Below are 26,357 nucleotides of genomic sequence, written 5' to 3' on the forward strand. Positions count from 1 at the left end.
GGTACATACATTAATACGGACGGTGGAAAAGCAGGGACGCCCCCCAGCTGTATGCTGCTCTGCTTTCTCTCCGGATATCGCCCAGGAAAGAGGGAGAGAGAGGCAGATCGTCGCGCCGGCCGCCGTCGCCATGGCTCCCGAGCCCCAAGACGAGACAAACGAGAAGAACCCTGCCCCCCTTGACGATGACGACATCGCCCTCCTCAAGACCTACGTACGTCCTCTATATCCCTTCCCCTCTCCCTCCACCACTCTCCTGATTTCATCACATTCAAATTAATTTGAGGGTCATAGATCTGTGCTCTTCTCTGGAGATGAAACTTTTTCCGATGTTTCTTCTGTTTTTTCTTGGGAGTTCTAAGAATCTCTATATTATAGGTCCTCTTTGCTCGATGTTCTCTAAATTTTAGGGTTCGATTCTTGTCGGATTTTTTGATATCATATACTCTTGGGTAAAGAGTAATAGATTCCTCTCGTTGTGGAGCTGAGTCAAATTGGCTTCTTTCTTGGCCAGTGCTAATCCATTCTTGCTAAAATTCGACTTTGGTAGATTTTTCTTTTGGTTGATTTCGATGTAATACTTTGTTTACTAATTATGTTTTGTTTCTTCTTTCTAATCCATTGGTTGCGTTCCTTTTCTTTTCTAGTCCTCACCTTTTCCTTTTCTTTGTTCGCACTCAAGCTTCGCCAGTGCTTTGTTTCCATGAACTTTTTCGTTCTTTCTTTTTCATTATGGCTTTGCTGGTATGTTTTGTCTTTAATTTATCGAGAATGTTGGATGGCAGGGACTTGGACCTTACTCTGCGAGCATTAAGAAGGCTGAGAAGGAAATTAAGGAGATGGCTAAGAAGGTTAATGACCTATGTGGTACGTGGTCGGACAAAATTAATGTTGTTTCAAGCACAATTTAGATATGGTGAAATAAGTAATACCAGTATGAGGTTGTTGATCTATTAAATTGCATCTCTTGCTTAGGACCAGAAAGTTTGAACTCCAGAATCATTTTTCCTCCTTCTTGATAAGCTATAGGGTTCATTTGATGAAGTAGCCTTATCAAAAGTGTTCACTGATGACATGAAGACAAGGTTAAATAAGAAACTTGAACTGTGGAGGATGAAAGCTTTCAAATGAATATAAATAGGTAGAATAAATGGAATGCCATTTCCCATGAACTTCAAATGAAAGTTAGCTGTCCATCCAAATGGATGGCCAAGAGCTGGGATGACTTGATTGTTTCATTTAGTGACTTGAGAAATTCTTAAAAATTGAAAATGAAACCCGCAATATCCTATGGTTCAGCATGTTGAAGGGAGAGATATGAATGTTGAGATTGATTGGTTGGTAGAACTTGGAAGCATTAAAATTTCTATATTGAGGAGGCATTAAAGCTGTACCAGTTGTCAGCAAACTGGTGGAGAACTAGTTTTGGTTTTATTTACACGTACCGAATAAAGAGATGTGCATAGTTTTGAGATGACAGATCAAGATATAGGAGGAAAAGACCTGAGCTAACATGGATTGAAGATATGAGATAGGTAAACAGAGGGGACAGATAAGTTTCTGTCTCAACAGCAGCAGCAGCAGCAGAGCAACAACAACCAGGGATATTAATATTGTCATGTTTTCATCTAAACAAATGGGTGTGCGTATTCAATATAGAAATATGAGCCTTTTCTCAATTTGCTGGACAGTATGATTTTGTTAATCACTCAATCTTTCATTTAACTTCAATATGTTCTTATGGAATGTAGCTATGTCAATACTTAACCATGGAGGTATGTGAATCATGCTGGCATAATGAAATGATGATAGAGCTTAATCAGCATGAAATGGATGAGATGGGTTGGAACCTTGCATTTAGTCTAAAGTAATACCAATATTAATTAGTCAGGATTAGAGGAGTCTTGAACTGTAGAAAAACAGATCTAAGAGCAGGAGTACAATTTCAGGGTGAGCATTGCACTCTTGATAGAAATTCCAAGTACCAAGTGTGTGATTCTCACATATTTGTCCATGTGAGGCAAGAACTTCTGTATCAATCCTCATCTTCCATGTAGCTTAGATATTATGGATCCATCTCCTTACCCATGGAAGCCTAGAGAACTAAAGTACTGGAGTTGTTCATTGTTTTTTTGGTTTTTCTCATGGCAGTGGTGAGCATTAGTAGTGTCTCAGAGATGTTAACCAGTTGCAAACGTACTAGTTACATGTGTTACCAGCACAATGAGTAGTATTTGCTAGCTTGGATGGGAAGAAATTTCTCATTCTGCTTCTTGTTCATTGCTTTTTCTCATGTGAAACTTACATCCAGTCACAAACTACTTCATGTTATGTAATTTAAATTATATATGCACCGCAACACTTCTTCAACTTTAAGATGTTATTTTCTTCCCTCTGAACAACAGGTATTAAGGAGTCTGACACTGGATTGGCTGCACCAAGCCAGTGGGATTTAGTTTCTGACAAGCAGATGATGCAGGAGGAGCAACCTCTTCAAGTAGATATTTCTCTCTCTCTCTCGCTCTCTCTCTGCGTGCACATGCGCGCATGCGTGTTGCGCGTGCTCTTAACCTTGTTTACTCTTTTATTCTTTAAAAGTTACTATGAGTTACTAGAGTGCTATTATCATTTGCGTGCGGTCCATTTTGAAGCAGTTATTTATTTCTTTTGAAGGTTGCAAGATGTACAAAGATTATCAGCCCAAACACAGAAGATGCGAAATATGTGATAAACGTCAAGCAAATTGCCAAGGTATATTTTCTAATTTTCGTATAAGTTAATTTCAGGGAATTTGGATATTTGACTGACTGTTATTTTGGAGGTTGGACACTATATATTTGTCATATGCAGTTTGTGGTTGGCTTGGGTGACAAAGTCTCTCCAACTGATATTGAAGAGGGAATGCGTGTAGGGTAAGTCCATATGCTTGTAGCCACAAAAACAGACACATCTTTTGTAAATGAATGCTCTGAGTTAATGTCATGATTCTTTTGGTTTGCAAAAATAGGAGTATATTAAATATCGGTGTTAGCTATGAAAGTATTATCAATGATTCGACTAATATTGTTAAGGTTTTCAGTGCTGAAACATTCCCCCTGATTTGAGTGTATCATATTGAGCTAACAAGGTATCAGTTTGATAGGGTGATCGATATGGTATTGTACCGATGTATGATATAGCTACTATCTCACCTCCAGCAGCATAACGTGTCAATAGGGGGTGTGCCATACCAACATGACCCATACATGTAAGCTATCATTAAAGGATCTAGTTCTAGGACTTAAAACCTTGAACATTATCATAACACATTAGATGGTGAGAAAAGCAATGTAATAGCAACAACATGGAGAAAATATGTAAGAGGGAATTGAGAGGAAATTAGAAGTTAATGTCAGATATGAAGCAAGTAGAGCAACTTTTTGGAAGAAGCAGAACCAACGTGGTGTTTTGACCTATACATTCTTATGCACGGGCGGGACAATAAGTTAACCAACCATATTTGGTGTTGCAAAAAAGTAATTGATATAAAAGTGCAATTGATATGAACACATTGTCACATTGATACAGTTGTTGCTGGTTTTTGTTAATTGAGCTCATCTTTGCTGAATACTACTGTTGTCTGCCATACTACACTAGATGACTGGTCAAAGTTTTGGAAACTTATTTAAAGGTGGTGTTGTAAGCAATGTTCGCTGTACTGGTACTGGACGGCGTGCCGGTCCCGGATCGGTATGGTACGGTACCGGTATCATACCATATCGATGCACGGTACGCCTAGGCGTACCGGTACACAATATTTTTTTCGATTTTCAAATTTTTTTTGGATTTTTGAAGTTAATAATTGATAAATACAACTTCAATATGGCATTATATTGCATATTATTGACATATTTGGGTTCAATTTGGAGTTAGGTTGCGGTACAAAGACTCTTGATCCAAAATTTCAAATATATATTTATTTACATTATATTTCAACTATGTCATCTTAAAACTAAAGAAAAAATATATAAAATACGCATTAAAATGTATCTAAATATTTAAGTACAAAGTGCAATAACTGATATACGAACCTTAAGATGTACTCTACATTTAATTTCTTGTCGAGTGTCTGTGATGCTCGTAGATGTCTGGATCATCAACATAGTCTGAAGGGATATCAGTCCAATCCTCTAGCCAAGTTGCACCGTACTCTCGAATATTCATCATCCCATAAGGCATCCTCTCTGGATTGTAAGACATCTCAGACCTTTCGTTAAAATTCTGACTTTGAGAAGTATCCTCGAGATAATGGTACGGTTGTGGAGGAGCCCATCCAAATATATCAGTAGCAAAATCTGATCCGTAAGATGCTCCAGGCTGCATAGGGTAGTAACCACTAGAAGATGATGTCTCGGATGCACCATATGCATATGGATCATAAGGTGGCTATGGATAATAGGATCCATAATGCGAGGATGATCCAGATACGTCCATAGATCCTACTCCACGTGCAAGATCGTCCACAGTATATATATATAATTAAAATATATGCAAGTATAACAAAACACGATGGTTTTATGATAATTAAAATAATTATATATAATTTTAAAGTAATTTTAATAATTATTTTAAAACTTATAAATTCAAAATAAATATGTTATATGCTTCAAATAATATTTTTAAATTAACTAAAATATAACATTATTTTTATATATTTTTTTATTTTATAATTAAATTTTTAAATTTAAATAATTAAAAAATAATTTTTAAATTTTAAATATTTAAAAAAAATTTGAAATTAGATTTAAGTAGCTTGAATTATTTTAAACATGATTCCCAAACTCTAATTTTTTTTCCTAAAATTTATTTTTTTTTAATTTTTAAATAAATAAATATTTAAAAATATTTAAAAAATATATAATTAACAAAAATAACAATTTTGGTGTCATCATGTAGATCTTCCAAAGATCTATCACATATAATTAAATCATACCAAAATCATAAGATTTTGGCATGATTTTCTCCTATTTTTATTTTACCTCATTTTTATCCTATTTCTAACAACAAAATAAAAAAAATATTTATTAATAAAATAACAGATTATCTTACCTCCGGCCAAAATCAGCCTTTCTCAAATCACTCTAATTTCACAAAATTTGGCCTTCTTTTCTAATTTTTTGGAGGTCTCAACGATTAAGTTCCCACGGCCATGGATGTTCTTGAGAACTCTCAAAGAACACCGAAGGCCTGGTTATAAGCACCAGGCTCTCCCCCCATGTGAAGTGGCGTATAAGCACCCTCCCCCATGTGAAGTGGGCCACGCCCATTTCTCTCCCCCCTCCCTCCCTCCAACCACGTGAAAAGGCCCCCACCTTCCCCCCTCCCCCCTCCTTGGGCGGTACGGTTCGGTTCACCCCGAACCGGTCCAGAATCGAGCCGTACCGCCCGGTTCCGAGTGGTATGGGCCCGAGCCGCCCGGTTCGGTTCGGTGCGGTTCGGGGTCCTTTTCCGAAAAACAGGCCCGAACCGGACCGGTAAGGGATCGGTCTGGCTCGGTACGCCCCATACCGGGCAGTTCGGCCCGGTACGGCGAACCATGGTTGTAAGTGCACTGAAATGACAGAAACATCTTACAAAAACGAGAACTGATAGTTAAATGAATAGATAAAAGGAGCATCATCTCCATATTTCAAATAAAATCAAAATCCTTTGCTTTTAGGAAAATATGCACCTTGTTAATTATTCCTTTTGGTTCTTGAGGTGATAAATATTGTTCCTTGAGTTGAGGCATTATTTCGTCTGAGTCCTGTGAAATGTTAGTGTGGTGATGAATTTCTGTCTGAAGGCTGGGTACAAAGGGTTAAACATTTTCTTGGTGATTCTTTACATGTATTTTGACTGTTCCAGACCTCACGAAGGTAGAATTTTTTGTTTGTTCCCCTTTCAAGCAATATGTTCTTGAGCTGCGTCTACTCCCCATGGAGGCTGCTCTCTATCATTCCTCTTAGTATATGATAACTTTTTCTATAGCTGATGAAGAGGCCGCTACACACCCCGCACCGCAGGGGGGTTGGGGTGTTTAGGTAAATATCTTCCATTGGGATAGATTTGCATCAATGGTGAGAGTATTTGAATGTTAATGGTGTAGGCTCTGAAACAATCGGTGTGCCATAACTATAGTATTTAGAAGTTGGGTTTCTGATGTGAAAGTTTCAAACATTTCTTTTTCTTGAGGATATTTCTTATACTTTCTTATTTTGATGTAAATGACAAGATTTCTGGGAGTGTTTGGCTCTTTTTTTCCTCTTGGAACAGAGTAATCATGGAAGAGGAATGCTGTTCATGGTTGGTTGAGATTAAGTTGATGTCTGGGAAGACAATGTTTCACCTTTTCTATGTCATTTGACTGCCATGATCGGAATGTGAGGGAGCTTCAGAGATAACCCATGCAAAGTTCCCTACATACTAATGTTTCAATATGGAATGAGAAATATTCAAAAATTTAGTGCCTGAGTTGCATGGCCCAAGTTGAAAGCGCCTAAGCCTGTTGCCCTAATAATATTTTTGAGCCAGTTGGTTTGGTGCTGTAGTTGGCCATGGTGCTAATATGGTTCTTTTGTTTTAGTTTTTTGATTATGATAACACTTGCTTGAGCATAACTCTAACACTTGTTTGAGAATAATGTCTTATTGGTGTGTAAATAGACCATCATTATATTGTTATGCCCGTTTGCATGTGCTAACTTTCCTCTGTCTTGGTTAAGTTGTACTCTGCTCCTCATATTATGTCACCTTCTGATTCCAGCACTTATAACGGATCCTTTGCCTGTTGTGGACCTTCTGGTATTCTAATGATTAGATCTTGCAACCAGAGTTCTTTAATGCCACTTCAGTCCTATGCATGCTATGGCTTCTATTGTAGTTGTCATGTTTTAGACCTTTGATCATAATATACACATTTTCTTTGCTTATATAATGTAATATTGTTATGTTTTTCTTTTAATAATTTCCGGTACTCAGTTTTCCTGTTGAAGGCAGATATGGGCTCTTGTTTCTGTCCTCACAGTTGTTTTCATGCTCTTCTTGAAGGAGCCATGAAATTTTGGGTGCAAGATGAGGACTAAATAGCAAATACATTTGTAGTTCCCACCTATGTTTATTAATCCCGTAACACAAGACCTTGCCCCTACTTTCTTGTTCCTTGCTCCTTAAATTTGAAATGAAAAGGATAGAGTTCATTTTACTTAACCTTTGCTATCTGAGTCATGTTATCTTAAGTATTGGTACTCGTATGTTAAAGGTTTAAGATAATAGTTTGGGGCATTTTTGCCTGTAAGTCAGTTAAGTTTAAGATTATCTGCTGAGTGCCAAGCAAAATAGTTGTTTTCTTGTAACTTTCTATATAATTTAGATTTGACTGTTTTACTTGATTTTTTCTTATTATCATGTTTTCTTTTAATTTTGCAGAGTTGATAGGAATAAATATCAAATTCAGATTCCTTTGCCACCAAAGATTGATCCAAGTGTTACGATGATGACAGTGGAAGAAAAGCCTGATGTTACATACAATGATGTTGGTGGATGTAAGGAGCAAATTGAGAAAATGCGAGAAGTGCGTATGAACTAATTTTGTTTTGACAATTTTGTCTATAAAGGTTTTTTTCAAGAAAACAATCTGATCTTGTGCCATGAGTTTCCTAAAGGAAACAATCATGTGTACAAATGGTGGTTGTCTCACTAGGCATGCATGCATGTACATGTGGTTAAAGCCACACCCTGAGGTCCTTATCATTTTTTTTCACACTGTATGCTTCAGGTTGTAGAGCTTCCTATGCTTCATCCAGAGAAATTCGTTAAGCTTGGTATTGATCCTCCTAAAGGAGTTCTATGTTATGGTCCCCCTGGAACTGGTAAAACACTGCTAGCTAGAGCTGTTGCGAACAGAACAGATGCTTGCTTTATTCGTGTTATTGGAAGTGAGCTTGTCCAAAAATATGTTGGAGAAGGGGCTCGGATGGTCCGTGAACTTTTCCAGGTTGTCAAACTTTGCCAGTTACATAAGATTTCTTATGATTTATCATCTCCAAGAGGTCATAACCTAAGTTTCTTTTTATTAACTAATTAAATTCTTGGAGTAGATGGCCCGCTCGAAAAAGGCCTGCATCGTGTTTTTTGATGAAGTGGATGCCATTGGTGGTGCTCGTTTTGATGATGGGGTTGGTGGCGACAATGAAGTTCAGCGAACTATGCTTGAAATTGTTAATCAGCTAGATGGTTTTGATGCTCGAGGAAATATTAAAGTTCTGATGGCAACTAATAGGTATGTCTCTTCAGTTTGTTCAATACTTGCTTGAGTCATCTACTCTGGAAATATCATCAATATCAGATCTTACTTGGTATCTTGTAATGAAGAATGACAACATACTCTATATCTGTATTATTCTTGTATTATTTCAACAATTGTGTTGGTTAAATGTTTTAGAAAAATAATTCTGCCTTGAAAATTGACAGGTAAACTTGGAGTATAAGGTCTGTATTTAACTCCTGTCGACTTGATTGTTGTTGGATTAAAAATCTTTTCTTTATTAAATAGTTTAATTTTGAGACCCTGTTTATGGTTCTAGTGTACGTCATGTTCATATATAGGTCTTCTTGGTTCTGGGGTATGGAAATGAATTTGAGCAGGTTTTATTAGAAAAATGGATCCCTGCAACTTAACTTGGAATACGTACGTCATGATCAGCTTTGAGCACTGTTTTTTACCTTCTAGCACTGCAAACATCCTAGTATTTTGTTTGTGAAGAATGGTAAGTTCTTGAACTCAATTTGGGATGTCTGCAACATCATTAGTTATTACAACTGCAGCTGTCCCGGTATTCTGTTGCAGTCCTTGATCTCATCCTTCATGGTAGTTCTGGCAATTGGGGTCAAGAAAATTTTTATGGGGCCAATCCAGTTTCATTAGTTTTTTGAATCAATTCACTGGGAGTCAACAGTCCAAAATTTTGAATCCTACTAATTTATAGGTAAGACAGGCAAAGCTGAATCTAACTTTTAATTTCTATTACTAAAATTAATGCAGACCTGATACTTTAGACCCAGCACTACTGCGTCCTGGACGACTGGATCGCAAGGTCGAGTTTGGTTTACCTGATTTGGAGAGTAGAACACAGATATTCAAGATTCACACCAGGACAATGAATTGTGAGAGGGATATTCGGTTTGAACTGCTTGCTCGCCTCTGCCCCAATTCAACTGGTAAGATACCACAGATTTATAGTGCTTCTAGTTTCAGAATTGTCAAAGATGTTCACATTTATATTCGGGAGGGTTTCTATGCTGCTGTAGTGGATTTCAACCATTATGATTTTTCGGTCTTGGGTATATCAAAAAATTGTGTTTTAAAATTTTTTATCTTGATGAAATTCTATATGGTAACCATGTTCTTGATGCTTAGGGAGGTAGGTCTTGTTTCCTGCTAGTGCTTTCAGGGTCCATTGATTAGCTTTTTTTATGTGGTTAATGCAGGGGCAGACATAAGGAGTGTGTGCACTGAAGCTGGAATGTTTGCTATCCGAGCACGAAGGAAAACAGTTACAGAGAAAGACTTTCTTGATGCGGTGAACAAGGTTATCAAAGGCTACCAGAAATTTAGTGCTACGCCAAGGTATATGGTCTACAATTAACTGATCGACATCTTTTTTCCCATTTGGAATGGGAGAAAGTCTTCTATCAAAAAAAGGTATGGGAGAAGGTCTGTCGCTTATGCTGCCTGCCCCATTGGACCTTCTGTAGATCTGTGTACTGCATCATACTGTATTATGGTGAAAATAAATGTAGGTCTTTGCAAGGAGATGCTTAGGTATTCAAGTTTTGTGGTAATATAACCCCGAGATGATGTACGTTGAACATGACTCTCCATTTACTGAAAACACCGGTCCTTGATATATGCTTCCATTTGCAATCATCAATAACAAGTTTGAATCAAAGTGAGTTAAATTTACTGTGTACTAGTTACACATGCATTGCACGTGGCAGCAAGTGGGAAAGATCTCTAGCATTTTTCTTTCAATAGTAGCGTGGGAAAGATGTGCGCTGCTGAAAATGAAAAGCTCATTCCACAGGAGGCGGCACATTCAGGTGGTTTCTGAACATTGAGAAAGTAGAATTCACATGATAAATATTAGATGTTTGAATTTATATTAGTAATGATTGGAACACGGGATGTGAGATGCATATAAGGTGTAAACGCATGGCAGTTTAGGCAAGTCTGGTTTTAGAACGTCTTCTTGCATGGTTCCACTGGCTGTGCAATGACCTTTCTTGGGCAGCCAACTGGCCGGTGGATTGCATTGCCTGGTAAATGCATGGAGATTTTCTGCTCTGAGAACTGCACAATGCCTTAGACGAACTCTTGGTGAAGGTTTCACAGCCCAATTTTAGTTTGGACCAACTTATTTCTGTTCTTGCGGAACCAAGTGATCAGCTATTAAAATCTAGGAAAACACCTCTTCAGGCATTGTAGTCTCCCAACTTCAGAATACAAGAAAATCCATCAGCCTGAAGGATGCAGTGACATGAATGGCATAATGAATCGACAGTGAAGCAAAAGAATGAGTCTGGACATCGGGACTTCATGATTCCATCACATTGAAGACTGAACCTAATGATAGGATCAGACTTATCCGTAAGTCTTGTAGGATTTTTTGTTTTTTGACTTTATGCAGGTTTGCACACCAAAATGGTATGAGCACCCGCTTATATCAAAAAAAAAAAAAAAACAAAAGAATGAATCATGGACTCACCCCATCATCCTTTTTTTTTTTTTTTTTTTAAACAAATGATACAATCATATTACAGATCATATCATTTATCAACTTACGTGAGATAACGGCACCGAAGAACCTGATATTAGGATGCTTAACCATTGTGCATTCATCACTTGCTAAGTCAAAAAATACAGCCAGCTCCACAGTCCACTCAACCAGAATTCGGGGATTCCTTTAACCACCACTCTAGTGCACAATGTTAGGAGCTATAAAAATATTCATTCTGAACACTAGTTTAAGTTCCATTTTACCAAAAATAAAAATGTACAATTATGTAGAACTCCGATCAGAATGACCATTTGCTTATTCTCAATACCAAGTGAATCAAAGAATTCTGTTTTAAACACAGTAATAATATGTTTTAGGCCTTTTTTTTTTTTTTGGGTGGGGGCGGGGGGATGTAACATTTAAAATGACGGGATTCTTACCTATAATACGTCTATAAAACTTTTTTAAAAAAAGACATGCATGGAAAACAAATATGTCACCATCTGAGAGATTTGACACAAGCTAACTAGCTAACTTGTGCCTTCGATCATTTAGTTGTGTATCTGGATGGTCAGCTCGTCTAGCTCTCTTGTGTGTCTCCACCAAGCATTCTCTTGCTCATGTTGGCCCTCTGCACCAGTCGAACTAAAGCCTGCACAACCTCAGACATGGGTGGTCTGAACTCCGGCTCAGGCTGTCAAAATCCAAATTCCACGGTAAGAAATTAATAAACTTTATCTAACCTATATGACACAACAGTGCAGACAGATATGCCGGCTTTCAATTAAATTTAGGCTTTCATTTTAAATTCACCTTGTATAACACATGGAACAATGATTCAAATTCCATGGTACTCAGTTGCATGTCTTATAATCAGAATAGCAAATTAATGAATTTTTAGACATTTTACCAAAAAAAAGACCATGATAAATCAGATTTTTTTTTCCCCCAGTTTGTGCTCCATTTACCTGAACACAGAGCGCAATCACATCAGCAAATCGAGAGAGTGATTTTGCAGGGTATAACCCCTTGAGGGCTGGATCAACCATCCTGTCCAATGCATCAATGTCATGGAGCTGAGGGGTGGCCCACTGAACCAATGACTGCTCAGCTCGCAGCCTAGAGCTGTAGCGATTTTACAACAATCAAAACAAAATGATAAGATATCTTAGTTTCATTTCTGCTACTTGGATATTGACTGGAGTCTAAACAGATTGAGACTTACTCATCAAAAGGCTTCCGTCCAGTCAAAAGCTCCAGCATGACCACTCCAAAACTGTACACATCACTCTTCAGAGTATACTGTCCTGACATGGTAACCTCAGGGGAAGTGTATCCAGAACCCATGTTCTGATCTAATGCCTGCAGAATTTAATTAAAAAATTTAGGAAAACCTTCATAAGAACTCAATGCAGTATTGCCCAAAATTAGGCTATTGTAAATCAGGCCCATGAGGCTGGTCATAGAAAGATAGGTCATAATTATCTCAAGATACCTAAACATGCAAACAGGTGTCTCCTGGCGTCTAAAGAACCCAACATGGAAACCTCAAAACTAGAACCAAGGGACACATCTGTGTTGTACATATGAAAGTATCAATGTTTATTAATGTTAAAATCCAATAAATAATCACTTGGACTGAACAATTATTTATCTTATACAATGGTTTTAGCTTCGTTTGATGTTATCTGAGACTTCACAGCTTTTTATATGTAAGTGCCAAAAGTTGGCAAGCAATGATGACAACAAATAGTTTGCTTTTAATTGTGATGTCCAAGAGCCAAACACATCAAACCAACCCAAATTTGGATATGTTGAGGCCGCTTTGTAATTTTTCTACAAATTATTAGTCATATAATCGATAAATCTAATGCAAGGCTCGCTGAACTAGTACCAGAGATCATATCAGCCAGCCAACGGTTCGATACAGTACGGAACATATCCTATTGACCCAAGGCACACCAAGACCAAGGGGATGGAGAGGAAGAAGAAGAGGGAGGGAGGTGGGAGAGAGAGGGGAGAGGCCAGTGATAATAATGGTAGCAGACCAAGCTGGGCTGAACCATATCCTTAAATAAAAATGCTGATGATGGGGGGAAGAAAACATACTACCAGATGGTATCTCCGTAGCTCAAACTTTGACTTTCATCTACCAAGCCCTTTCATGGTGGGGGTTGATAAAAAGAAAGAAAATTAAAAAAGAATAATTGCACCCAAAATTCAGGTTTAAGGCTTTCTAAGGCAATCTTTACAGTCCTAAAAAATCAAATAGGATTTAGCCACCATTATTTTTTTTTCTTTTTCCCTTTTCACCAGAAACATACCTGTTAAATTGTTCACCAGCCCCCCCTCTGTTTCTCCCACACGCATGGACCCATACAATTGGAAAAATGCCACTAGAAAGAAAAACATTTTAGTTTCTACTCACTTCTAAAAACCTTAATCATCTTAAGGATAAAAGATTGTGTGAATGAACATCAGCATTCCAATTGTACTGAAGTTAACCCAAAACAAGGGAAATCCAGAGTAAAAGGTTCCATATTCCACTTGTGGATGTGTCGCGAATCTGATCTTTACCTGAAATTCTGCATCCGGGATGAGGTTTGCAAGCCCACAATCTGAAAGGTGAGGATTGAGTTCCATGTCCAACAGAATATTTGATGACTTGAAATTTTTATGGACAACAGATGGAGAACAAACCTCATGCAGGTACCTGATAATAACATTTGCAGTAATAAAATGATTATAAAACACCATAAGTTCAGTATTCAGGGAAAATAGAACTTCAAATAGGAAGAGTATTCACAACACTTCCGGAATTTCCATATAAATCAAAAATGAAAAAAAAAAGAGGAAAAGAGACACATAATTCTAAAGCTACAACTCATGCAGGAAAAAGGAGCTTGAAAAGGCAACAACTAGGAAAAGTAACAAAACCAACGATAATAACATTTATCCATAAACAATATGGAGATACTTCATGCAGTGAATAATCTGTCATGTATGTTGGCATCATGGTTTTCAAAATCGGACCGAACCGCCTGGTTCAGGGCGTACCGAACTAGATTAGCGCTAAATCGGGTCGGTTCGGCCCTGGTTTTCAGCACCCGACCAAAAAAAAAAAAAAAAAGAAGAGAGAAAGAACCGCCCAGTTCGGCCCTAAACCAGAGGGTTTCGATGTGAACCGGACTGTACGCAGCTTTACTGAACCGAACCACCCGGTTCGGCCTTCTTTCAATATAATTTGAGATAGAGAAGAAGTCGATTTGAGATAAAGAAGAAGTTTTTCAACTTCTTCTCTATTTCTCAGAGTCTCTCTCTCCGTTTCTTACTCCTTAACACTGAAAGGCATAGGAAGACTCAAGGAATACGTGCATTAAAACTTTCTAAGGTACGTTTCTCAAAACTATGCTCTCTTTCCTCTCTTCCTCCCTTTTTTTCAAAAAAAAATCATGAAAAATGAAAAAAAATAAGGAGAAACCATATCAAATTTTTTTTTTGACATGATTTTAATACATGTTATAGATCTATGGATGATTTACACAATGACACTAAAATCATTAATTTTTGTTAAATATATAATTTTTTAAATTAAAAATATATTTTTAGAATAAAAATTTAAAAAAAAAATTCAAAAAATAACTGTAAAATCAGATTATTGTTTAGGGACTTGCAAGCTATTTTTGACATAAATTTGATGCTCATTTATCAACGTTTTAGTGCATCTTGCGCATAGTGGCCTAGGCCTAAATTTGAAAAAAAAAAAAAAAAACAGCATTTCATACATGTCCACTGTCTAAAAAAATTATATGTAGTATCCATAGTAAGATTCTACATGGACCTAAGATCAAATTATTTTTTTATAATTTTTTAAATTTAAAAAAAAAAAGAAAAGAAAAGGCGGTTACAGCTCCAATAGAGAGGAAGTATTCGTTCACTCAGATTCAGACACCAGATAGAGTAGTGGTGATAGTTCTTCAGCTACTCATAGATCTAGTGATCCTGGAGAGACTGGAGGATAGGAGATGCAGCCGATTGGTGGTCTTCTATTCACTGGTGAGTCTCAATTTATGCACGCCATGCAAGATAGAGACCACGGTGTACGAGCTAGTAGAGCCCGTGAAGATATGATTTCATACAAACGATAGGCTGCGCGAAATCGTTCAGGATATGATGTAGTTACAGATGACCTCGCACGTGGAGTAAGATGCATAGATATATCAGGTTCGTCCTCGTATTCTAAATTCTTACCTGCAGCCACAGGCAGTCTATGATCCTTATGGATATGGATATGGTACATTGGAGACATCCTCTTCTAGTGGCAATTATCCTGTGCAGTCCGGAGCATCTTATGGATCGAAATTTGCTATCGGTATATTTGGATGGGCTCTTTTACAATCAGACTATCAGTCCGACAATAGCTCTCAAAGCCAGAACCTCAGTGACGGATCGAGGATGAATTATGATCTAGCGTGCCTATCTTATGGAATGAGCACAGAGGATTATAATGTTATGTAGTTAGAGGGATGGACTGATGTTTCTCCTAACTAGGTAAATGATCCTACTATTTATGGACATCGACGATCGATCAGATTCTGATGATCGATAAGTATTGAGTATTTTTAGATTTTTTAATTGATTTAAGCATTTTATAATCCAATGATATTTAGTCCATATATTGATTATTTAGGATGCTAAATAACATAATGTCATACTTAGATTCGTGTCACACGCGATTAAAAGTGTATCGGAGTGATACGAACATTAATGGATATCACTAAATATCATTTTGGACTTTAAATTATTTAATAATCCATAAAAACTTGATTGGACACCTTCCACCCAAAAAAAAAGAAAAAAAAAGCAAAAAAAAATTATATCAGTACAGTGCCATACCATGTGTCGGTGCGATACCGAATCGGTACCATACCGAACCAGTCGATGACCAATAGAGTTGTCAAAATGGGCCGCCCGGCCCTAGACCACGTGGGCTATGATTATGGGGGCCGGGCCGGGCTTGGCCCACTTGTCAAAATGGGCTATAAAAACCCAGCCCGGCCCTAGCCCACGTGGGCTGTGGGTTAGGACCGGGCCGACCCAATTTTTTTTTTCCTTATTTCTCCCTTTCCTCCCACCACCCACCTCGGTCAATCCTCCGCCTTTCTCTGCCGGCGGCCGACCCGCACCCACCCCACTCCGACACACCACCCACGGCCCCACCCCGCCATCGTCTTCTGCATCGTCCGCCATGGGCTCCACGCCAGTTCCGTCCCTCTACCGCGGCTGTCCGGAGGAGGCAAGATCGACTGGGGGGAGGTGCAGAGTAGGCAGGACCGCCGAGGGAGGGGAGGGCACGGAGGAGATTGGGAATGAAGAAGACTGGCTTCACGTCGCTGCTATTGTATCGCGACTGAAGCAGAAGAAGAGGAAGGGGGAGACAGGAGGAGAGGACTTGAGAGAAAAATTCCAAAAAAAAAGATCGAGCCATCAAGTGGGCCGGCCCACGGGCTGACCCGGCTCTAACCCGATTCAGCCCATGGGCTACAGGGTCGGGCCAAAAAATCCATTTTCATAAATGGGCCAGAATTTCTCGGCCCGACCCAGCCCATTTGGAAAATCCAAAAAAAAAAAGATCGAGCCATCAAATGGGCCAACCCACGAGCTGATCCGGCCCTAACCCGATTCTGCCTATGGGCTACAGGGGCCGGGCCAAAAAGTCTACTTTCATAAATGGACCAGAATTTCTTGGCCCGGCCCGGCCCGGCCCATTTTTAGGGCCAAATGGGTTGGCCCATGAACCTTGGCCCATTTTGACAGCTCTAGTGACCGAGACGGTCACCAGTACCGATTTTCAAAACCTTAGTTGGCATATTTTAGAAATATCACAATTATTAACAAATAATTCTCCAACCCATAAAGCTAATGAAAAATTTATGAATTACAAAATTTTGAAAATATAAATGACGGCTAGACAACATATATTCTTGTGAACATCATGTGGCGCCATGAAAACATAATTGACATTCCAAATACTCAAATTTTACAAAAACAACATTGCATCAATTTACATGCATGAAATATCAATCATAATCCCATTAAAAAAATATCACATGTTCCACCAGAATCAAATAGTATATTCACAAGGATATGCTGATACTCATAAAACATCTTACCTATCAACACTATTTTATAACAACCAAGATTGCTTGCAAAATGTAACGACCAAGGACCTCACCCAAAAAAACTAGCTGGAAGATGTTACTTGAGTTCCTTGATCCTGTATAAGAGGGCAAGATCTTCCCAGTGAATAATTGATATGAGATTAAATACACAACCGCACGGATCCTCATACTCTCCCCGTTTAAGCTCTAACATCCTCACCATGCTAAAGGTCTAAATCCATACATCCATTTATAAAAACCACAATCAATCTATGGTCAACCCCAATAAACCTGTGCTGCAGTATCTCCTAATCTACATGGATTATAGGTCAAGTCCGCTCTGATACCATTCATAACAATACAAGACTTCACCCAAAAAGACTAGTCAGAAAGTGTTATTTGAATTCATTGGCTCGGTGTAAGGGGTAAGATCTTCTCAGCGAATAACCAATGTGGGACTAAATACATGCCCGCACGGATCCTCAAAAAAATATAAATGAATATCAAACTGATTGGATGGTGTGCTCCAAGATAATCCCATCGAAACAAAGGCTTAGGTGCTAGTCATATCAAAGGTTTAATAAATCCTAAAAGAAGGTAAATAACTTACTGGGGACTAAAAATGTCCTGAAAATAATAACCTTCCAAATATACTAAAAGTTTCTGAAACCTTGAAAATGAGTTTTTCCCATTCTAAAATTGTGAGATGATGAGGTCATAAGGTTATATATGGTTTAATGAAGAAAAGAAACATTGTTGCATTTTACTGATCATCTGAAAGTGTTGCTTTATAAATGTAAACAAAAACCCAAATTAACATTTTTCTTTACATTTGGAACCAAACCTGTTTTAATTACATGATGAAATAGAAGATAAGTTGCAGGATTATAACATCATCTACTGCTAACAATTGTTCAGGTTTGGACAAAGAAAATTAAAGATAATATGTAGAATAATAGCTCGCTTACTCTAATGCCCGTGCAGCACCGAGTGCAATCTTGACACGGTTATTCCAAGACAATGGTGTGCTGTATTCGTCCAAGAGGTGAAGGAGATCATGAAGTGAACCATTCGTGTGAAACTCATAAACCAGCAAGTGTTGTCCATGTTCAGAACAGTATCCCACCAGCTCAGTCAAATTTGGATGATGTAATCGTGAGATATGGGAAACCAACTCAATGAAGTTCTCAGTTGATTGATTTGGCAAGGCTGAAGAATTCATTTTCTTCACAGCCAAAACCTACAAAAAACAATCACCATGTAAATGCAGATAGAGATCAATCCCTTGTTACCTTATTTCCCCTTTCAGAGTATTATTTACCATATATATAAAGTTATGATTATAAAATTCTAAACCAACATGTGCAATTCATTTGCATAATGATTATAACAAACAGAGGACTCCTTACCATAAGAGCGGCATGAGTGATAAATCCGGCAAATCCCAGTGAATATTGCTCTCTCTCTCTCTCTCTCTCTCTCTCTCTCTATATATATATATATATATATATATATATAGCAATAATTTTATTCAGATTGAAGAAAAGACCAGCACATAGAACAGTAGACTGACTACAAATATTCTAGAAACCTGTCAATGGAAAGAAGAAGGAAGAAATTTTTATACTAAAGACTACTTTCTTATTAATCTTAGAACATATGCTGACTTTAAAAAAATAAGAAAAAAAAATCAGGCAAGGAGATACCACCTTGGAAAATTATTACTATCCTTGTTGAGAATAAACACAACACATCTAGATACCTAATTCAAATTGGCAAGCATGTAGTTCAGCTAAGAAGACCATAAAATGCTCTGCTAAAGAGAATTTTGAAGAAGTGATTTCTTGTAGATAACCAGAAATTTGTTTACCCAGACATCTCCTCTTGTGAACCAGGATGCTTTCCCACCAGTTATTGACGTTTTAGATGAGTAATTCTACCTATCAAAATGTTGAACAGTTATACAACATCGAGACCCTAGAACGAAAACATCCTTGTTTCTTTATTATCACTATAAGCCTTTTCTGGTTCTTTTTTCTGCAATTTGCTCCCTAGGTAATAATCTAGTTTACACTGTTTTGAGACATCATTGCTCCAATCATATTCTACCTCATTTGCAGTCATACGGTAGAAGTTTATGCTGTTACAAGCTACATTTTGTGTTATTATGATTTAGTTCAAATAATAAAATCCTAATAGAACATTATTTCTTTTGACTTTCAATAAAATGTCTCGTTATCCATGGAAACATAGGCTTCCTATGAAACATGTGTACTACTTACAATTTGAAATAAAAGACTTAAAATGCACAAGGAGAAATTAAAGAAAAGACCCAGTAAATTATCCATATCTAAGAAATGGGGGAAAGAAAGAAGCTTATAATTCAAGCAAAATACATACCTTTCCATCACTAAATTGTGCCCTATAAACACGTCCAAAAGTCCCTTCACCAATAAGATTATCTATGGCAAAACTATTGGTAGCCATCTGCAGATCAGCTACTGAATACACAGTTGCTTTAATGGGTTCTGTATTTGCTTTCTTCATAACAGGCTTGTTTGAGAAATCATCTTCATCCAATGATTTGTGTCTAGGAGGAGGTTTAAGGCTAATTGGAGCAGATGATGGCACTGTAGCTATGTTGATAGTAGAGGATGTTTGGAAGGATATCATCTCTGCAACAGATTGTTCACATAATAAGCAAATCAAACATATAGAATATCAGGAATGACATAGCTAGCGGTGCAATTTGAGGAAGTTATTAAACAAATTAATTAGCATCTTATCCAAGCAAGACAATTTAACAGCTGGCCTTCCATGACTGCACATGTAGAGTCTGCCATTCATGAACATTTCAAAGATCAGAACATGTTTCTGAACAACATGAATTCTATAAAGTTCAGATAAACTTTGGTGGCTAAGAGCTCAGCTTGCTTCCTTCCAATGCATTTAGTGTCTCCCAGACACTTGACAAAAGTAGAAACTGTCCAGTGTTAAAGCTATCCGATACATAAACTTTGAAAAAAAGGTAGGTATATCCATACACAAAATAAGTAATCTTTAAGTATGTAAATGAATATGAACGTCCTGAGTAAGTGATTAGGTGATACTGTGGTCTATAAATGCAATGTCACCCTTGAACTTGAAACTGTAATTATGTATTTAAGGAAAAGAAGAAAAAAATCAATGACACTTAAAGCATCTAAAGCTCTAGGCACTTCATATTGATAGTGCTTGACCATCCGAGTGGCTGAGAATTCAGGTATCACCATTTGCGCTGAATTATCCTCTTACAGAAAACAACACAATCTATACTAAGGCCAGCTGAAAGGTCTCAAAAACTATTAATTCAAGAAGGTAAGTTACATAAGTGTAGCAACCGGACTTCATCAGCCTTGCATTAGTGTCTACAGCAAGTCTGCTTATGCAAACCTACAAGATATAAAGATATTCTGGCACACCAGTTATTGCAAGGAGAATAGGATGCAAGGTTTGCAACTTTATAATTTTAAAAAAAATTAAATGAGAAGGAGAACCAGGATGGCTTACGGAGGTAGGAAGAAAACCCTTATTTGATAATGTCCTACATGTCTAGCCTCTGGATGCTCTGACTTCACCCACAATCCAAAAGAAGACACACACACATATATAATGTGATGAAAAGAGGGTTGATTTTTCATTTGAAAACTCAAAGAGGTCAACAAGTACATCATATCCACCAGTAGGTAGCAAGTCCTGAATATTGTGGAGCTACTATAAAAAATTTAGACCACACCACAGCAAATGCATATCGAGGAATAATTTTTGATGCAGGGCAGTTCACAACACATATGGACATGTTGGAGTATTTATTGCCTCAGCAAGAAGTTATTCTTGTCTGACAACCCTGAAGTTGTGTAAGTAGATCCCAAGAACTGCTGGAGAAGTCATACATATTAAACTTCACAGAAACGCAAAAGTTGATAGTCATTCACTTGCCCTAGTAACTTAAGAGTGAGGGAACATACTTCACGAATAATTTGAAGAATGGCATGGAATAATAGAAAAGAAATTTCCCCGGTCCGCATACTTGGGTAGCACCAACCAGGACTCGAACCCAAAACCTCTGATTGCTAAACAAAGGGTGTGACTAAGCACTGGCAGAAAAAAAAATTGGATAAGACAGTTTACAAAGAAATGGTATACACAATAATCCAAAATAAGAGATTGTGCCATATAGAGGGTGATCATGGTCATTGGAGGCACTAACAAAGAATGAAATGAGTTGGACACTTCCTTTGGAGGTAGGCAACAACTACTTATTAACTGCTAACAAAGAATATCTCTTTGGCTTTGTGCCAGATTACCAACGAACATTATCCCCATTGTATCCACTCAAGGAATACAGATCCAAAATGACTTAAGTTTGGATTTGGACTGATTAAGCATTTCCCATTCGAGAGGAAAAAGATTGCGGCGTAAATAATGGTAATAACATCTACTGTGCAATCTATATGGAGGAGGAGGAATGAGAAGTTCCAAGAAGAATGGGGAAATGCTCAGCAGATTTTTCAGAAGAATTTACTGGACATAGGCAGACTTTTTGGAGCTCAACAAGCAAAGGATAGATGGTAAAGGACCAAAACACCACCAGGTCAAGGATGGTCTAAGCTCAATTACAGGCAAACCATGGAACCACAATGACTTCCAAGCTATCAGGGAATAGCCAAAGATAAGGAAGAACCATACATATTTGGAATAACAGAAGAATGATGGCAGATTAGCTAGAAGCAGAACCATGAGCAATACATGGAGTTATAAAAACTTATTATAGATAAAGCAGATCCATGATAGACTTAACAGTGTGGATACTGCTTATATGAAACACCGCAGAATTAAGGCAACAGACCTCACTAATTATGCACAAGATATTTTGGCTTCTACTGCAATTTGAGGATAGGCTAGTGCAAAATGTACATAGGCAAATAATAAAGTACCTGACTGATTAGCGACATCTTAAGTGTCTTAGCGGAAAATATGTATAGATTTTTTTTAAGCAACTGGTAAATCTAGTTTCCTTTTTTCTATAGAGAGACAATAGATACTAGACAATTTTTTGTAAATAGGATACAGTGTGATAGTTAAATCAGTAAAGGCCAGAGGCTCATTTACAGATAAAAGGTGGTGCCAACTATCAATATTTCAATTTTCAAGAGTTCAAGCTAGTCGAGATACTTCAGTTTTTGGAGTGCACAAGAGTGCCATGCCATGTTGTGTTGTATCCTAGAGTCTAAATTTGGTAGATTCTAGAAAAAGGTCCATACAAAAAAAAAAACCGAATACATGGATATAAACCTACAAGAAGGTGAACATACACAAAAGACATCAATGAGGTGAACAACCTAACATCAGAACCAGTGACATAAAACAGGTCTCAGACAGACAGACTAAAGCCCTGAGCTTAAGAAACAAATTGAAGCATCACAAATTCAATTCAACAAAACCCAAAATAATACTCCTTAGACCATTAAAATCTTGCTAAAGCCTACTTTACATTGCTTCATAATAGCATCAATTATCCACATTCCTTTTTTATTTAAGAAACAAGAATTTCATCCAAAATTGGTGAACCCTATTTTAATAAACAATGAACTGGATCACATTATGTATCTTATTGAGAATTTCGCAACTCAAAATGACCTTTTCTGAGATTCTGCTCTACAACTATTTTAGGTACTCGTTTGAGTAGTTAATTAGAATATTGTTTACAAAGTCTTGTATCATACCCAGATACATAATGAGGAAACTGAGTGAAAATAAGGTGATTGCAAGATTCATCATGTGAGGTTGTCTCTTGTCTGAATTCAATAGTTAAGAAAATAAAGATGGCTTACCCTAGCATACATAAACTGAGAAAAAGGTGGGGGGTGGAAGGGGAAGAGGGGATATACCTTTAACCTCATTTGAAGCGAGTGGGGTGAAAGGCTGATCTTGTTCGAGGGTTTCTGCTCTTGAAGACTTTCGTGTTCGTTTTCTTATCAAGAAAAATGCAATAATTCCACCTATGATAAAAATAGATATAATGATTCCAGCTATTCCTCCAGCACCTATACCAGAACTTTTACCACCGCCACCAGATGGACTGTTGCTACCACCAGATTGTTGACCAGGGTTGCTTCGTCGGCCCGGAGGAGGAGGTGTATATGGTGGGGGTGGAGGTGCAGGTCCTGAGCTCCATGAGTTACCACCAGTCCTGTGAAAGAATATAAGCAAGTACATTCCACAGGTATCATTCTTATCAGGTTATATGATGCTATCAAGGTCCATTAAAGTACTCACTGAAGATTGTTTATCCCCTTCAACTTGTCAGGAATCCATCCAGTGAAGTGGTTATTTGCAACATTCCTGAAAGCAAGGGCACACCTCTTATTTATTATGCACAAAATATTTCTTTTATGCATAATATTATTTACTTACAGATCATCAAGAAGGAGATTGGCAAGGACATTTATGGAACCTGTAAACTGGTTGTTTTGCAAGTATCTGCAGGATCACAAATAAATGGTTGAAGTAAGATTTGTGAAGTGGTGTTAAATATCAAATTTAATGCATGAGCTTTATACTATTCTGCTTACAAGGTAGTCAAACTTGATAGGGAGCTAAAGCTCTCTGGAAGGTCACCAGAAAGAGAATTGGAGGAGAGGTCCCTGCACCACAAAGTTCTTAATTTACTAATGGAGGAAAAAAGGGAAGGGCAAAAAGATATGTGAGAATTAGACTTGGCAAACTAGCATTTGCATATTCAAAAGTAAGATATTCACTTATGAGTATCTAGGATAGCATGCGTGCCAGAAGGCTACAAAAGTTATCACAAATGCTTTAAACCAGTGTACACATGCAAGGCTAATATGGAATGATGACTATGACATCAGTAACTGATTTCATGATTCATAATCCAGTTAAGAATGTAGAAAAGGTTGGTAGGAAATTGGGGCATGTCCTCAAGTGTGCCATAGATGATTGTCCAAGAAAACTGGACTTTCCTGAACCGCAGAATGATGGTAGTTTCTTTTATACTATAGAAGGTACACTAGATCCCAAGAAGAGTTATGAGTTTTGATAAAAGAGAGAGCTTAATTTACACTCACATTGTGGTGAGATTGGTAAGTTGTCCAAACATGTCATTCAGGCTGCCCTGGAGTTGATTACGGCCAAGATTTCTACAGATATCGACAATTTTTTAGTTAAAGGCAACAAACTAATTGCAAGATAAAATGAAATAATTATATTTTCAACGCCACTTACAAATATTTTAGTGGGACCATCTGAGAAATTGAATAAGGTACATTTCCAGTGAACTGATTTCCAGCAAGATTTCTGCAGATCAAATTTCTCATGGATAGTCACCATGTAATACAGAAAATAGCTGAGACCAACGAACTTAGAATAACTTACAGTCTCTCAAGATTTAGAGGAAGATTATAAGTTATCTGTTGTCCACCTCCAAGCTTATTATTGCTCATGTCACTGTATCAAAATCAGGAAATCAAAATCCAGCATCAGTTTCCATGCATATCCAAGAGTATATATATCATGAAAGAACTAGAGGACTCACAGCTCTGTTAGTGAAGTCATGCTCAACATCTGGTACCCCAAAGTACCGGAAAGTCCCAAGCCAGACAATTTTCTGATAGAGTTCATAATATAAAATATATATCAGAAAAACCATCAAAGCAATACATCACACCTAAGGTTCAGAAAACTCATAACAATGTATCTCACATCGTTGTAACTGCCGAACCAGAGCATGTAACACCCAACCATGACTGTCCACAGGGATCACCACCATTTGAGGTCCAACCTGTCAGCTGGCCCGGCGATTGCAGGCTGTTATACAGTCCATTGAGAGCAGAAACTGCAAAGAAAACATGAGCTTGGAGAAACATATCCATATAAAATAGTTAAGACTTAAATGTTAGACCAACACCCCATGGATCAAGTCAGTTCAAGCACGTTGTCTATCAGATTCATGAAGCTATATTTTGTTCTAGCAAGAGATATTATCGGAATATAAATTTATCAACTAATTGAGATCGAACTGACAAAACTACTATAAATTTATCAACTAACATCTCCTTTTTTTCCTTTTGCTTTATCGTTTGCAGAAGTAAATCATCAAATCATTCAATCCACTGCTCCCAACCTCAAAAGCAGAAAAGAGCAGTGAAAAGCCAATATACAATGACAGCAGAAAGAAACCTTCCTTATATCGAGCCACTGGCATGTCTGCCACGAATCGATAGTAGGATTCGGAGAGATCTTTTGCGTTAAAAAACCAACTCTTCCTTAGGAAAAAAACGAATTTTTTCTTAAAATCCAACATAAAAACCAAATGCAAAAAAAAAAACCTCGGCAAAAGAAATATCAGATTTTCTCCAAACCCAGACAAATCCGCCCTCAACAGCTCAAACACCAACAAAAATATAGTTTAAAAAAAAAAAAAAAAACGCAGCAATTCCATCTTCTAAAGCGAAAGTAAAAAGCACCCATCCAAAAAAAAGACCGCAGATTCAACGACCAGAACAGCGCAATGCAGTGCCTCTCTCGTACCCACTGCAAAACCCCTCCTCTCCCTTCTGAACTAATAAAGAGAATCACCAAAAAGAGAACAAAAAAAAAAACTCTGCCCAGAATGTTAAAGCGCAGCTCACCGTCAGCGGGGTCCGTGTCGCCATTGGCAAAGCTCGGATTCCAGACCCAGATGCAGGCCAAAACAACCCAAATCCCCACCATCCTCTTTTCTCTAGCACCCTCCTTCCCCATCCTCTCTTCCTCCCTCCGTCCCCAGAGTCCCCCTCCAGTCTTAGCTGGAATCAAAGCTGGTCGCTTTCTCTCTTTTTTTTTTTCGTTCTACCTTTTAGGTTCCGATGATAAGGTTTCTTTAAATTTATTTCACTGATAGACAATGGAAAACTAGCTGGCATTGTAAGCGGCGAGAGAAGAGAGAATCCACCTAAAAGGCAAACTTATATTATTGTCAGTTGTTTTTTTATTTCTTTTTTCCGCTTTATTGTGATTTTCTTTACTGAGAGCTCCAAGAGAGACCGAGAAAGGGAGGGTTCCGGTTGCATCTTCCGCGCAAAACAATGATTCACGTTCTTTCACGACGACAACCGTTGGATCACGAAATGTCCGCTTTCAAATTTGTGCAGACGGAAAAGCAATGGTTTGTACTGCTTTCAGAGTGGTGTAATATGCGATCCAACGATTGAGATCGTGAAAGAAGATAAATCGTTATTTTGTAGGAAAGATACAACCCCGAACGGAGAAAGAGATTGATTGAGGCTAAAACAGCAATAATTTTTAGAATAAAATATTATTTTAGAAAAAGAAAAAAAAAAATCTGCTGTGTGGATACACAG

The 26,357-nt window shown here is 37.7% G+C and overlaps 2 protein-coding genes across 2 annotated transcripts; one reads left to right on the forward strand and one right to left on the reverse strand.

Moving 5' to 3' along the window:
* On the forward strand, positions 1–9,977 carry LOC105058575 (26S proteasome regulatory subunit 7). The gene is made up of 10 exons (XM_010941538.3): positions 1–214; positions 786–867; positions 2,406–2,497; positions 2,674–2,751; positions 2,851–2,912; positions 7,446–7,590; positions 7,795–8,013; positions 8,117–8,298; positions 9,061–9,236; positions 9,507–9,977. The coding sequence occupies exons 1-10, from the start codon at positions 131–133 to the stop codon at positions 9,662–9,664; spliced, it is 1,278 nt and encodes a 425-aa protein (XP_010939840.1). The 5' UTR covers positions 1–130; the 3' UTR covers positions 9,665–9,977.
* A 1,189-nt stretch (positions 9,978–11,166) lies between these two features.
* Positions 11,167–25,917, reverse strand: LOC105058576 (protein STRUBBELIG-RECEPTOR FAMILY 6). The gene is made up of 16 exons (XM_010941539.4): positions 25,647–25,917; positions 24,718–24,850; positions 24,551–24,622; positions 24,391–24,462; positions 24,241–24,312; positions 24,084–24,155; positions 23,571–23,642; positions 23,413–23,478; positions 23,275–23,340; positions 22,887–23,188; positions 19,357–19,631; positions 17,925–18,196; positions 13,373–13,508; positions 12,021–12,157; positions 11,764–11,920; positions 11,167–11,489 (listed from the first exon to the last, which is right to left on the reverse strand). Exons 1-16 carry the CDS (start codon positions 25,756–25,758, stop codon positions 11,376–11,378), a joined length of 2,130 nt encoding a protein of 709 aa, XP_010939841.2. The 5' UTR covers positions 25,759–25,917; the 3' UTR covers positions 11,167–11,375.
* Between the last annotated feature and the right edge of the window lie 440 nt (positions 25,918–26,357).

This window comes from Elaeis guineensis, chromosome 15 (genome assembly GCF_000442705.2).
Source record: "Elaeis guineensis isolate ETL-2024a chromosome 15, EG11, whole genome shotgun sequence".
Lineage (NCBI taxonomy): Eukaryota > Viridiplantae > Streptophyta > Magnoliopsida > Arecales > Arecaceae > Elaeis > Elaeis guineensis.